Source organism: Bos grunniens, chromosome 2 (genome assembly GCF_055505025.1).
Source record: "Bos grunniens cultivar Pamir isolate PY7600 chromosome 2, Bosgru_T2T1.0, whole genome shotgun sequence".
Taxonomy (NCBI): domain Eukaryota; kingdom Metazoa; phylum Chordata; class Mammalia; order Artiodactyla; family Bovidae; genus Bos; species Bos grunniens.
Window position 1 is genome coordinate 45,181,306 of NC_141166.1, and position 14,785 is coordinate 45,196,090.

The window sequence follows — 14,785 nt, forward strand, 5'->3', positions numbered from 1 at the left end:
CTCAGTAAAAATAAGCTAAACACAATATACTTGATAAACATTTGAAGGAAATTGGTTTGCTCTTTGCTTGTTGAAGTATAAAGCATTTAGAAAACATCTGCTGTATTTCCCCAGTGCCTTGAACTCTTGGAGGAACAACATAAAAAAATCTAACAAGCAAACTTTGAGGTGCTAATGAAAGAAGGAAGGTGTTTCTAGTTTGTGCAGAAACAGAAAAAGTGACTGTCTCACGAGATGGCTTCATCTGCCTAATCAAGGTCTGGCTGCTTTCTACCAAAGACATTTAGAGTAGTGAGTCAGGTCAGGGTGATGGTGAATACTACATGTTTAAAAGATGGCCAAGTTCAGAATGAACGTAGAACATGGATGGCTACTGATACCAAGCGCGTAAGTGAAGCCTCAGCCTCTTCTCAAGCAGGAGTGCTTGTGGCACTTGAACAAACCCACATTCTGCGAACTGTCCGTTGTTTGTCAAGTTTATTGTAACCCAATACCAAAAACTGCCATTTTTTCATGATTACCACCTCCTATCTCTCTGTACTTGTAAATAATTTCTCCTAGGGAAAAAAAAAAGCATTAACTGGAATGTTTCAAATGACTTCACTTAATTTTATTGTCAGCCACTAGTGAACTCCTTTTATAGAAATGTACATTTAGAATATCAGCTTGTGTAAATGTCATAAAAGCATTGTTTACTGTTTTAAAGAAAAATTGCACATTTAACTGAGATTGCTCCCTCTCTTCCCATTTCTTAAAAAAAAAAAAATGGAGTAAAGGCTCACGGATATACAGTGTAGGAATATACCTTTTTAAAGCATGAAAAAGGCAAAGGGAACTGCATTAAAAGTACAGGATAGAGGACATTATTCAGATGATTATGCACAGCTCGGTAAAGATGAAGTTAGTTTTTCTTTCAGCTTTGTTGCTATTATTTTATTCTACTTAAAATGTACACTCATTTCATTATGTGCCTTGCTCCCTGATTGTGCTAAACCTATATATAGATATATATATATGAGAGATATATTCAGTACTACTGATGATGTTTTTGTTCTACTGCTGGATTAAGTTATTTTCCAAGTTCCTTTATTCTTGCCAAGTTACTGTCAGTAAACTATTGTAATGGCTTAGGACAGTAGTCATGCAGTCAGTGCAATTTACGTGTTACCATTATGTCAGCTTATCCAGTCCTTAATAAAAAGAATACATAGATTCATTTAAACATCTGAACTATACTGGACTGTTTGTGGATCGGCACTGTAAGAACCTGGTTTTGCTATTTATATTGAGGTACCCAAGACAGATTGCAAGACGCACATAAAGCGTGAAGGTAAACTATAATTTGGTGTGTTCAACTGAAAATAACAAGATTTTTTCCCCTTTAAACAACAGTTAGGTAAGAACTAGAACAAAAAAGGGTGCTTTTTGTTTGGAAGCCTTGGTATCACAATCGTGTTGACTGCCGTGTCGAGGTATGTGTAAATGTGGATTTGAATGTATTTACAATCATGTTACCATTTACCAAATTAGGGCAAAAGCAGGTTTCCTTTTTATATTAAAAGAACTATGTGTTTGGTGAAAAGTAATCAAAACTTCAGGTTCATTTACAACAAAAATAAGGACAAAGTATTTAGAGCAACAGGGAAGGATTTTCTGACACACTTTTTTTTCAGTTCGGTCGTTCAGTCGTGTCCAACTCTTTGCGACCCCATGGACTGCAGCACGCGCGCACTTGTAACTTACCACCTAGTGCTAAGGATTCCGGGCTTTCACTGGTATGGCTCAGGCTCACGCCCTGGTCAGGGAGCTGAGATGCCGCACGGCGAGGCCAAAAAGGTTACTTGCAGAAATACGTTCACGAGACACTCGGATACACCTTGTAGGGTTTTATTTAGGCCAAGTTCTTAGTACACAGCAACAATTAATTCCAAATACAGTTTCAAAATTAAAAAGTGAAATGTCCCCCCAACTTATCTGGAGGTGGTTTAATGGCACACACAAGAAACATTACTGGCAACAGATGCTCCCTCAGGTTTTCCTACATCGTTTTTACTGAAGGCGTAACACCAGCCCTCCCTGTGGGAGCTGTAAGCACAACTGGCCAGATCACAAATTGTTTACATTCTTTTCTGTAAACTATTTTGTTAAGAAAAAGATGCATGGACACAAAATATGATAAAAACTGCTTTTCCATAGAATTCTAAAGTTTGCAAAAGACGTTTCCATTTTAATGTGAAAATAAGCTTTTTGTCTGCTTTTTGTTTGATTTTTTACAAAAAAAACCTCAAGATATTTAGCAAGGATCATTTATACACAGGCCCTGTCATTTTATTTGTCAATTTTTTTTTTTAAAGTATGAGATTCTCAAATCGGAACAAAGCTCAGCACAAAATACACTTAAGGTAATGAGCACGTTGCCTCCATTCAAGAACTGTTTTCTAAGGCTCTCAGATAAGGCTTGCTGCTCCTTCCAGTGCTGAGACACTGTACTGTTTGAGGTACATACGCCTAATGAAAAAGACCATTTGTACTGAGTGTAGTTTCAAAAGGGTTAAAATGAAGATTACTTTTACTAATTAAGGCTGCACTCAATACACTCCTTTAAACAACACTTTGAATTGTATTAACTGAAACATAGTGTTAACTTTTCAAGTATCTTCCTGAAGATATCAAGTAGAACTTTAAAATAAACATACAACACAATTAAGACAGTTGCAGAAAGAATACCAGGCGCTGAGTCAGAGATTCTACTACTGTTGTTAACTAGCTGTTACCTGAAATGAAACACCTAACCTCATCAGTAAAATGAGACTGAACTAAAATTTCTGAAATCTCATCTAGCTCTAAAACTCTTAAGTAAATCATGTGAGGGAAATTATCACCTTAACACTGATCAGGAGTTTCTGGCCAAAGAAGTTCAGAAGCAAACAGATAAGAAGTGATGCAGATCCCCGTTCTTTTCCAAGATGTGTCAACCACCTGCTAGCTCCTCCATCAAAGCCTTTACAAAGAGAGAGGTGGCCTTCAGGTCATGCCATGCTCTCTCCACAGAGGAAGAAAGGTAGTTAAAGAAAAAGTACCAGTTCTTAGTGCAGAATGGTCACCTGCTAAAAGAAAGGGAGCATAAAAGGATAAAAGCACACTACTATCGTTTTCATGCCTCTCAGAAAAATCTTAGTGATCATGAGATTGCTGAGAAGCACAGCTACATTACAGAGACCACTGTGAAGACACAAAAGTCTCTCTGGCTGGGTAATAAACAGCAACAGGAATAGGGAATAGGAAGGATGAAAACGTCTCACCAATGACTCTTAGGAACACAGCAAAAGTAGCAGGGGTCCCGAAGACAGAAAGCAAGTCGGCAAAAGATGGGAAGCACTAAACCAGACACCTTAAAGGATTCATACGTATTTCAAACAACAGGCTCAATCTCTCAAATCGAGATTTTGACATGTTGACAAGATTTTGGTTTTCAATTTATTGCCTAGGTCATAAGGTCAACAAGAAAGTATGCTTTCATTGAAATCCCCATGGCCTGTCCAATAGTAATACTTTTAAAAAGGGAACAACTTTTAAGTCAAATCCCTCCCCCCCCCCTTTTTTTTTAAAGGCAAAAGGGACTAGACACAAGTCAAAAACACTTCAAGAGGAAATGGACCTCCTCTAGCCCAATAAAATGGTTGCTTACTGGTCAGCAGATTTTATACCTGAATCACCTTTGCCACAATACTATGTACCATGTAAGATTTCTGCACTCGTTTAGAATTCCTACTACCAACCATCTTGTTTATTTAAAAATGGGGTGAACGTACAATAAAACAAATACTACCCTCAGACTATTAATAACATGCAGCCTATGAAATATTAAAAGTCTCCAATGACTTTAAGCCTGGCCCATCATCATTACATAGTATCCTTCCAAAACAATATATAGAATTTAAAACTGTACAAAAAAGGTAAAATATGAAGAAAATCCAACAGGTGTTTTTAAAACAAAAAACTACACACACATTAGTACTAAAAAATATAGGGAAAATCAGCTGACCCATGGATCCCTGTGCTGCAGGTCTTCACTGGAATCTTCTCAGCTCCCCAGTCCAGCAGGGGTCCCACGGGCAAGCTGACCACCACCAGCTGTTTTTTTCTTCACCACCAACTCTTTATGCACAGTTGCCTTCTGGGCTTCTGAAGGTGGGAGCTGTGGGAACTATTTGCTGGATTTTGAGATACCTTCTGCTTTATTAGTTCACTAAACTTTCTCGGCAAAAAACTATTTAAATAACTTTGAACATCTAATTTCAAAATACTTCTCCTAGTTACACACCAACACTAGGAAGAGTTTAACCTCTCCAAGTATAGTCTTGGTTGCATCCATAATGAAGCTGAAGGCTCAGAGGACACTCAAGGGCCATTACTTTGAAGGAAGACAGGGAATTGCAGGGAATTAAGGGTATCACGGTGACCTAACAAAGTATGAAGTGTAATTTACAGTGTAATGGAGGCAAGTTAATGAAAATGAAATGCAGTGTCTGGGAAATCTTTGCTAACTGCAATGTTTGAGGGAAAAAACCTGCAACTTTAAAACAAAAATCTTAAGGAAACACTGTATCTGGGTCTCAGTTACATGGTGATGAGTTTTGTGCTCTGGTAATAGATTCGTAGGTAGAGTATTAGCTCTGTCTGCACTGTCTGAACTCCCTCACACCTACCACACTTGCTCACTTTTCAGTCACGTTCCTCACCCGCACTACCATGCTCAAGGCCCATGTCTGAAACATACGCAGCTGCCAGCTCTCACCTTTCACCCAGCACTGGGAAGTCACCTGGCAGAGCTCTCTTCTGGCCAGGACACTGAGACTAGAAAGGACCCAGGGCATCTTTGGCCTGTGAGCTGGTGCATCATCACAGCATTCACCTGCCAAACAGCCAGGCCTCCTGGATTTTTTTCAATATCTCTTATTACAGAAGAGGTGACTAAAGTCATCTGCCTTCCAAACTCCACTGAATTCAAAGCTGTAATTGTGCAGATTAAAAAAAAAAAAAAAAACACCTCAGATAAGCACTTGGCCTTATACCACTCATCCCACTATTCTTAATCTGAAATATAAGGTTCAGATTCTCACCAAGAGCAGCTACTGCAAAGGCCAATCACACAGAATCAGGGGAATAGTTATCTTTTCTAAGTGAGTAAACAAATTCAACAGTAGCTAACACTTGCCATTAATAACATTCAGAGAGCACAGGAGCAAGCCTTGTATTCCCAGTGACTCTCAAGAGAATTGAAAATAACTTAAAAAAAAAAAATTTCATTCCCTAAATAGTGAAAGAAGTAAAGAAATAGTTGGTCTGACCTCTAAGATCCTACTCCTCAAAACAGCACCTAAGGCCGGGGTTTAGGATGCCTCGTGAGCAGGCACTTCCACCGTTCACCTCTCTCGAACCTTAGGAGCCTTCCTGTCTACCTCGGCACGCCCACCTGAGCTCGTGAAACCAGCTGCACCGTCACCCCTGTGGGTGCACTGCAGCAGTGCAGTCTCACGCAGCAGCAGCAGCAGCAGCAGGACCAAACCACCCTCAGAATGGAGACAAATCGATCTCATAATCTACGAACTGAGAAACATGAAGGGATGCAAGTCAGCTCAACATTAACTTGTTCGGAGCACTCAAGTGCTGAGAAAATGCAGAATTTACAGTGCTGAAGAGGAAATAGGTCATCTGAAACAGTTACAAAAATGGTTACGTATGATACTTAAATATCGGTTCCGCCTCCTCACACAAGTGGAACAAAGTGTGGGGCTGGGGCACGCACTGGGCCACGCAGCTAACCTTTAGCACGGGCACTGCAGATCATCCAGTGCCACAGACTCCGCAGGAGGAGAAATCCCAAGGGTGTACAATATTCCTGAGAAAGATCCCAGATTTTTTTTCTGAATCAGTCTTAACCTGATTTGTTTCACATAGTTACGCTGTTATACCTCTGATATATTCAGAAACCGTCACTTTATTTCAATCCAAACAGCTCAGCATAGTATAAGTGATGGCAGAAAGATCCATTTGTTCAAATTCAGCTTGCTTTTTTGTTTTAATACTGAGGGATAAACCAAAAAAAAAAAAAAGGTAGCTTTTGTCATTTGTATCCTTCATTCATTTCACTGGAGGGGAATCCCCAGGGCCTTTCGATAATCTGGGAAGACCTGACTATTCCTGTGAGGGAGACAGCCCTGCTGAGCTTTACTCAGAATAATGCATGATAGACTCCACGTAATTCCCAGGAAAAAGCCCAGTCACTCCATTCATAACTCCCTCATACCAACCATCATCATTCTTCTTGATGACATAAATAATGGCTCCTTCCTGAAAGGACAGCTCATCTTCCTTGTCTTTTGTATAATCATAAATTGCCACAACTAGAGGAGGGAAAAAAAGGATATGAAAAAAGAAGAATAACATTCATAGAAAGGTAGAACCAAGTAATGAATACCCTTTCCAAACTTCTGCAACACATCAAAAACTGACTTTCTCAACACAGGACCCGCCCCTCCACCCAAGTTCATTGTCTAATACCCAGTCTCTACAGTGGAATTCCACGTTGAAGTTAGGTTCAAAACTTCATAAATGGCAAAAAGTAGTATTTAGTCAAACTTACTGATCCGTCTATTGAAGAGATACACACAATCCCAGAATGGGGAAAGATGGCTGTTTCTTCAGTAGAGCTTGTGTTAAAGCGCCATATTATGTAAAAACATGTATCTTTAAACATTGGAATGGTACTACAGCAGTGAGATAAATGAGGAGAGGCCAGTGAGAAAATGAAATTGAAGGAATAGCAGACTTACGTCTCTTTTCTCACACTTTTAGAGCGCATGAGAACAGTGACTGTGTGAATGATGGGCATCTACCATACATATCTTTCAAAACACATGCTGTATTATGCCACCAATTTAACACCTCCGCAGTAACAGATTGAAAGTGTTAAGAAAACTGAGATACCTATGAGCTCTCCTATGATTTTCATTACTTAAATAACTTGTTAACTGGGGCCTTTCAATGATTTCTCGGAAAATCTCTGGTTCTTAAGTATTACATTGTCCTCAATGGTATAGTTAAATTGGGACACCCTATATTGGGCTTCCCCACTGCCTCAGATGGTAGAGGATCTGCCTGTAATGCAGGAGATCTAAGTTTGATCCCTGGATAGAGCAGATCCCCTGGAGAAGAGAATGGCAACCCACCCCAGTATTCTTGCCTGGAGAATTCCATGGACAGAGGAGCCTGCTGGGCAAGAATACCCGAGTGGGTGGCCATTCCCTTTACTAGTCTCCCTCAAACTAAACCTTCTATACAAAGATCTTCTATACCTTTATTATGCCACTCAGAATTTCACTCAATAAAATCTCTATTTTGAGAAGCATATATTGACTGTTTCTTATGCAGCCTTAATCCTAAACAAATAAGAAACAAACTGAAACAGAGACTTTTGAGACAGTAAAACTTGCTCCAGGTAACTTAAATTTCTGGCCTGCTTTAGTAAAAATTCAACAGCTTTCCTAAACTGAGTATCTGCCATTAGAGTGACAGAGGATGCCAGAAAATACTTTAGCAGAAACTACAAAGAGTTTATGTGTATTTCTCAAAGTATAACCAAACACCTAAACAAATACAATTAAATGACATACAAGGTTAAAGAGAATACAAGGTATGTAGAGTATTTAGTATTTCCAGTCAACTTAATATTTTTTAACTTTTGGTTTTTTGGATTGATAACATTCCTGATGCTTACAGAAATGTAAATGAAAAGTAATTTAGAGCAAACTACCGCAAATCCTGTTAATTGCACGCCTTCTGAATCTCTCACACCCATGCTTTTCTCCATCGTCACCGTCAGTGCCCTCATCAGCGCAGCACCAGGGCCACCTGAAGATTTTCCAAGCAGGGTGAGTGACATGATTTTTAAAATCTTGCATCTAAACCTGATCTGCTGGGACGATACCGTCAGTCAAGCATCAGTCATAAAAGTTCTCATTTCCTGTTTATCTTTCTCCTCCTTAACAAAACTACAGCGGCGCACTATGCTTACGTACAGAAACACTCTGGGCGCGGAGGGCCGATTCAAATTACCAGCATGGTACTGAGAAAGAGAATGGCGCCCCAGAATACCCCAGCTTTTCACAAGTGAGGTGGCTCCCATTCCTTTGCTTTCAACGACAGCTAGGGTAGACTTTAATGAGGTTATCAGATGACACATCATACAAAGCGCAATTTTTAAAGACAGAACATCAACTGGTTTTTGGCAAACAACTCTGAAGGCGTTAAAAGAACTGAGTGACAGTGCTGCATGAAAAACACTTCCATTTGCATCTATTTATTTATGTGGACAACATTTGCAGCACCACTACCTCAGCTGAGGTCCTAATCTCTTGCTTAGAAAGATACCCAAACTGGTCTTTCCAACTCCTATTTTTCTTTCTTTCTAATGCACTCTACACTATTCAGGTATCTTTTTAAAAAATTAAAATATAAGTACATGGGAACTTATCATTAACCTACGTAAGATCTTCCCCAATTTTCCTCTACTATCAGATTTTTTAAAAAGGAAAAAATTCCAAACACCCTCATCCTGGTATTCAAGGCCTCCCAATATTAATTATAACTTACTTCCCTCTGGCACCCTTAGCTCACCCACGCCCTCCTTGCAGTTCACCAGGGCCCCAGGCACAGGACATTACTCGCCATGCCCTTTCAACTCAGAGGATTCTCTCTGACTGGATGGCCCTCCTCTCTCTCTCCTCTGCCTGAGAAACTTGCATTCAGCACTCAGAGCACATCACGCGTGCCATGTTCACTGAGGAGCGTTCTGGACTCCTCCGAATGAGACGCACTATTCATTCTTGGACAATCATTAATGGAGCATCCATTCTGATTTTTACAGATACAAAGATGAATAAGAGAAGGGACCATCACAAGTCTTGTGAGGACAGAAATGCTATCTGATAAATTATCATACACTGCTTATGCTTCTGCCAAGAAGTTCTGTCACTGAGCTGGAGGAACACATGAACAGATGACTTGATAGAAGAAAAGAAGTAAAATGGGCACTGACAAATAAGTCATTTTGTCACAAATAATTTAACACCAGTAGAAATCAAGCCAAGACTCGATCCCAGGTCTGTCAGAGTTCAAGCTTAAGACAATGTTAAGAATGGGCTCAGGAGTTATGCTGTCAAGTTTAGATCCCAGCTATACCACTTACCATTTTACAGAACATATTTCACTTTCCTAAGCTGCTTTTTACTCAGCTATATAATGGATGTTATAATAATGCTAATACCTCAAAGCACTGTTCCATTAAATGAGGCAATGCACATATAATGTGTAGCCCAGGGCCTTGTACAGAGTAAACATTCTATATAAATGTTAGCCCTTTTAATTATTACTAGTAACTATTGTGATATACTATCTCTTAACACATTTTCTGTTATATAACATTATAAATTATTCTGAACCTCAGTTTTCTAGTTTGCAAAATGGGGAGACTAACTGTCTCATATGTAATAAGTCTTGCATTACCCCAGGCACACAATAAATACAAGAAAATGTATTTTCTCTACCCATGTTCAACCAAGATACTTATATATACAAGTTATCTCCACTTAGGATAAATCTATGCAGTGGTGCTCAACCTTGAAATTATCTGAAGAACTTTAAAAAATTCGGATGCCTGGGTACCCTATCCACAGACTGATTTAATAGGTCTGGAAGTACAGACACATTAAACACTCCTGAGGTGACCCTAAATGCAGGCACAGGTGAGAGCCAGGGCTAAGTCTATGAACTTAGCTAAGTTAGCAAAGTCTATGAATCTAAGTCTAAGATAGCAAAACAAGACATCAGGCAACAGCCTTAACATGCATGCACACTCAAAGAGCAGTCAATCATAAGCTGAACACAGCTGGTTATTTTTGTTTTGCCAGAAAGAGGAAGGAAGAGCTTATCTGATTTTTACATTTTAAAAGATTTGAGCTTAACAAAGATAAACTTTGAAAAATATCAGGCATTTTCTTTTAAAGAGTTATTTGGACTGAAAATAAACTTACTTTCCTCTCTTACAGGTCTCCCCAGATTTCTGCATATTCACTGAGGAGTAGATTTTTTAACAAGCATATCTTTTCATTATGCTTTCCTCTTAAGGAATCACTGAGCTGGTTTTTCAGAACTGGAAACTGTCATCCCGTTGTCCAGGACAATATTCAAGTCAGCTAACAAGTTTGCAGAGCCTGTCAGTGTCCAAGGCCACACCCTAGAGAGTACCTTGGGCGCTTCTTTTCTTAGAAGCAGCTTTATTAAGATGCAATTTAGACACAAAACACAATCAGTTAAGGGTAAAATTCAGTGAGTTTTGATACATGTATGTACCCAGACACGTGACAAATGAACAGCTCCCACCACAACCATCACACTGGACAATGGTTGTTAGCCGAAAGTCTCCTTGTGCCCCTGTGCAAATTCCCTCACCTGCCAGGATGTGTGTGTGCTACGTCACTTCAGTCGTGTCTGACTCTCTGCGACCCCATGGAGCCCACCAGGCTCCTCTGTCCATGGGATTCTCCAGGCAAGAATACTGGAGTGGGTTACTATGCCCTCCTCCAGGGGATCTTCCTGACCCAAGGGTTGAACCCACGTCTCTTAAGTTTCCTGCACTGGCAGGGGAGTTCTTCATCACCAACGCCACTTGGGAAGCCCAAACCCTCATCTTCTGGATTTCATTTAGAAAGAATCATAAAGCCTGAATCTTCTGTGCCTTGATTCTTTCTTTTTCATAAAGCTTGAGATCCATTTAGACTGCTGCGTGTGCTAGTTGCTCAGCTGTGTTCAACTCTCTGAAACCGATGAGCCATTGCCACTAGACTCCTCTGTCCGTGGTATTTTCCAGGCAGTACTGGAGTAGGTAGCCATTCTCTTCACCCAGGTATCTTCCTGACCCAGGGATCGAACCCACGTCGCTTAAGTCTCCTGCATTGGTAGGTGGGTTCTTTACCATCAGAGCCAGGAAGAACCAGTAGCTTAATCCTTTCCACTGCTGAACAGTATTCCATTGAATGGATGGATGACCCACAGTTAGCTTATCCATTCACCAGCTGAAAGACACTTGGGTTGTTTCCAGTCTTGGCTATGATGAAAAAGCAGCTATGAACATTTGAGTTTAAGTACTTGTGTGACTATACACCTTCGTTCCTCATAAATAAACGTGTAGGAAGGGACTGCCAGATCAGCTGGTAGGTGTATATCTAACTTCATAAGACGCTGCCAACAGTTTTCTAAAGTGGCTGAAATGTTGCATACTTACCAGCAATGTACACTGTACCACCTCCTGTTTCACCACATTTCTCCAACACTTGGCATCACGTTTTTAACTGCAGCCATTCCAGACGGTGTGTTCTGGTGTAGTTTGATTCACTGTAACTTTAATTTGCATTTCCCTAATAACTAATGTTGAACATCTTCTCATGTACAATTCATGTATATTTTCTGATGAAATATTTTCAAACTGTTTTTTCTACAAGTTGTCTCCTGAGATATTTTGTAAATATTCTTCTCAGTCTATATGGCTGGCCTTGTCATATAACATCATTCTTAATAGCAGAGTTAAAAAATAAAAATTTAATTGAATAAAATTCAATTTATTGACTTTTTTCTTTTAAGCTTCATGGTTTTTAATGTGCTCTCTACAAAAAAATTTTCCTAACCCCAGAACACACAGATTTTCTTCTGTTTTCCTCTAAAAGTTTTATAGTTTTATGTTCCAGCCTAAATAAATTCCGAATTAATTTTTGTGTATGGTGAGGTAATAAGGGTTGAAGTTCATGTTTTACAGATACACATCCAGTTGTTAAAAGCAATATATCTTTTCCCCATTGAATTATCTTGCACTTTCATCAAAAATACGTGTGGATCTTTTTCTGGATTCTATTTTCTATTCCACTGTTTTTTATTTCTATACCAATACCACACTGTCCTGACTACTGTAGCTTTACACTAGAACTCTGAAATCAGGTAGTTTAAATCCTTCAACATTAGTCTTCTTTTTCAAAACTGTTTTTCTACAAGAATGACTGCTAGAATTTTTACTGGGGTTGCATTCACTTTATACATTAATTTGGCAAAACAGTCTCTTCACAATAATGGTTAAAGAACCTTTATTTCAATTTAAGGCTTTTATTTATCTTCAGTTTTATAGTTTTCATCATACAGGTCTTGCATATATTTTACCAAATTTATCCCTCAGTATTTCATATTTTTTATGTTATTACAGAAGGTATTATTTTGTAAATTTCTATCTGTTTGTTGCTAGTATATAAAAATGCAACTAATTTTGCAAATCGACTTTGTAGTCTGCCATCTTGCTAAGTTCACTTTTTAGTTCTATGAGCTTTTTTGTAGATTCCTTCCTTAGGATTTTCTACATAAAAGATAATATCTTCTGTGAATAAATATTATTTGATATTGTTTCATGTATCTGTTGCTGGGTTTTTTTTCTCTGTGCCTTGTTTTGATAGTTTCTACTGTCATATTGTCAAGGTTGCTGACCTTTTCTTCTAAGTGTCACTTCAGATATAGTATATTTCATCTCTAGAAATTCTATATGGGTTTCTCTTTCTTTTTTAAAAAAAATATATATATATTCTACTTTTCTCTCATGTTGTTTTCTTTTCCTTCTTGGATATATGTGGTATTTATAAACTATACCCATGTCTGGTAATTCTAACATCTTGTCACTTCTAGGTCTTCCCTGTTGGCTGGCTTTCCTTTTACGTATGAGTTCTATTTCCTGTCTTTTTACATGTCTTGTAATTCTTGACTGGATGCTGGTCACTATGAATCTTACTGTCTGGTGCACTGGTTTGTTAAGTCCTTTCAACAGCGCTGGGTTTTGTCCTGGAGCTCAGTTAAGTTACTTGAAATCAGTTTGGATCTTTTCAAAGTTTGCATTTAAACTTTTGTTAGGGCAGTAGGGCAACCTAGACAGTCTAGTGCTAATTTGACCCCACAAATCAGGGGACACAATTTTGAGGCCTCTTCTCAATGCCTTGTGTATTACAAGGTCTTTCTACTCTTGCTGGTTTGGGAGCATGAACTGTTCCCAGGCCCGTTATTTCCAAGACTTCTTCTGCCTATTCCTTTCTGATTGCTCTTTCTCCGATCTTAGGTAGTTTCTTCACATACATGTACAGATCGGTACTCTGTCAAAGGATTCGAGGAGACTCCCCTGCAGCTATCCCCGAGCTCTGTCCTTTGTCTTTGTGTAGTTACCTATACTCCGTGGCCTCCCCAAACTCTGATCTCTCTCTTCTCTCCTCAGTGAGACGTCCAGGCTTATTGGGGTTCCACCTCCTTGCATCGTGGCCTAGAAACTACTGCTAGATAGCAAAGTTAGGACAATCAAAGGCTCACACCATGTTTGAGTTCCTTCTTTCTGGGATCACAGTCCACCAATATTTGTTATCCAATGCCTGAAAACTATTATCTTTTATATTTTTTCCTGGATTCATTCTCAATTGTTTTTAGGAGGAAGGGTAAATCTGATTACTGTTGCTCCATCTCAGCCAGAAGTGGAAATCCACTACTTGTTAATCCAAGCTCCCAGGTGATTCTAATGTGCAGTCAGTTTTGAAACCCACTACACTAGTGACTTTAATTTCCTTACCAGAAAATTTCTTAGACAGCACACGTTTTTCCTGAGCTGACCAGTCGTGATGACACCTGGAAGCCTCTGTCCCCAAACTGCCATATGATGGTTAGCTGATACATTCAGAGAACTTTTTATCCAAAGAAATGCCAAACAACTACTTTACAAGAAACTGAGAAACCATTATTCTCTGGAATAAGGTTTCATATGGACATACTTCTGATATAAGAAACCACAAAAGAATGCTTTAAAGCATGGGAGCAGGAATAAAACAATTTGAAAAAAATCAGTCTCTTCCTTAGTCATTCCAGAAAAACCCTATCTTTTAAAAATTTTTGCCTTACAGAAACCATTCATAAAAAGCACGTTCAACAGGAAAAATTATATAATCAACCAAAAAATCAGTCACAGAAATTTTACTAGTGTGACCTTCAATACACTGAACCTTGTAAATGAAATTAATTAAAATACACAGGCTCCTATATGTACATAGAGGTTTCTTCCCATCGTTCCAGACGTTCCTCTGAAACTTACCCTTTTCCAGGTAAGACCTTGGGGCCCACGGTGGGTCCTCTTCAGCATAAGGATCACTATACTCAACCACGGCTGCCTCTTCCTCCTCGTAATCTTCTGGAGGCGGCGGCGGTGGCGGGGATTCATCAAAGACTGGCTCTTCCACAGGTGGCGGTGGAGGTGGTGCATCTGAAACTAAGAATGTATCCAGCTGGTACCAAAACTACACATTGTGCAAAGCTCACTGTTTCCTATCCAAGCGCCTATGTTCATGGAATATAAACCTAGACCTGAAAATAATAATCTTTAAAAAAAAAAAAGAGTAGGCAAGAGAAGTGTCCCCACAACTACACTGTGTCAAATCTCCAAGTTGGACTTCCTCCTCCCTTTGGGTCAGTGCTGATGGATGGTGAACAAAGAATAGCCAAAATGATGATGATCATTAACTAAGCTTCTGGACTCTGTTTATGCTAATACATAATCCATTCTTTCAAAGAAAGATCAGTACAATACAGTTTGGCTTTACATTATATCCGAGGAGGCGTGGTTACCAGAAATATTAGTAATTTAGATATTTTAACCATATTC

At 39.1% G+C, this 14,785-nt stretch overlaps 2 protein-coding genes and 1 long non-coding RNA gene across 41 annotated transcripts in view; 2 read left to right on the plus strand and 1 right to left on the minus strand.

The window, feature by feature from the left end:
* Positions 1-1,222, plus strand: part of RAPH1 (Ras association (RalGDS/AF-6) and pleckstrin homology domains 1) — a 102,949-nt gene extending 101,727 nt beyond the window's left edge. For all 10 annotated transcript variants that reach the window (XM_086344646.1, XM_086344692.1, XM_086344736.1 and 7 more), the window contains one exon: positions 115-1,222. Coding sequence is in view for 4 of the 10 variants with exons in the window: in XM_086344692.1 (XP_086200818.1) it covers positions 115-153 (39 nt within the window). In the remaining 6 variants the exon portion in view is untranslated. The remainder of the gene's footprint in view (positions 1-114) is intronic.
* Positions 1,223-1,871: 649 nt separating this feature from the next.
* Positions 1,872-14,785, minus strand: part of ABI2 (abl interactor 2) — a 101,986-nt gene continuing 89,072 nt past the window's right edge. For 17 of the 30 annotated variants that reach the window (XM_086345052.1, XM_086345009.1, XM_086344949.1 and 14 more), the window contains 2 exons: positions 14,219-14,392; positions 1,872-6,407 (listed from right to left, as the gene is read on the minus strand). In XM_086345052.1, coding sequence (XP_086201178.1) covers positions 6,232-6,407; positions 14,219-14,392 — 350 coding nt within the window. In that variant the 3' untranslated portion in view covers positions 1,872-6,231. The remainder of the gene's footprint in view (positions 6,408-14,218; positions 14,393-14,785) is intronic. The other 13 variants (XM_086345063.1, XM_086345020.1, XM_086344959.1 and 10 more) reach the window with 2 other exon arrangements.
* LOC147378000 (uncharacterized) lies at positions 6,403-11,677 on the plus strand. Its single transcript, XR_015143540.1, has 2 exons — positions 6,403-9,164; positions 10,110-11,677. It is a non-coding gene; the product is annotated as an uncharacterized LOC147378000 (long non-coding RNA).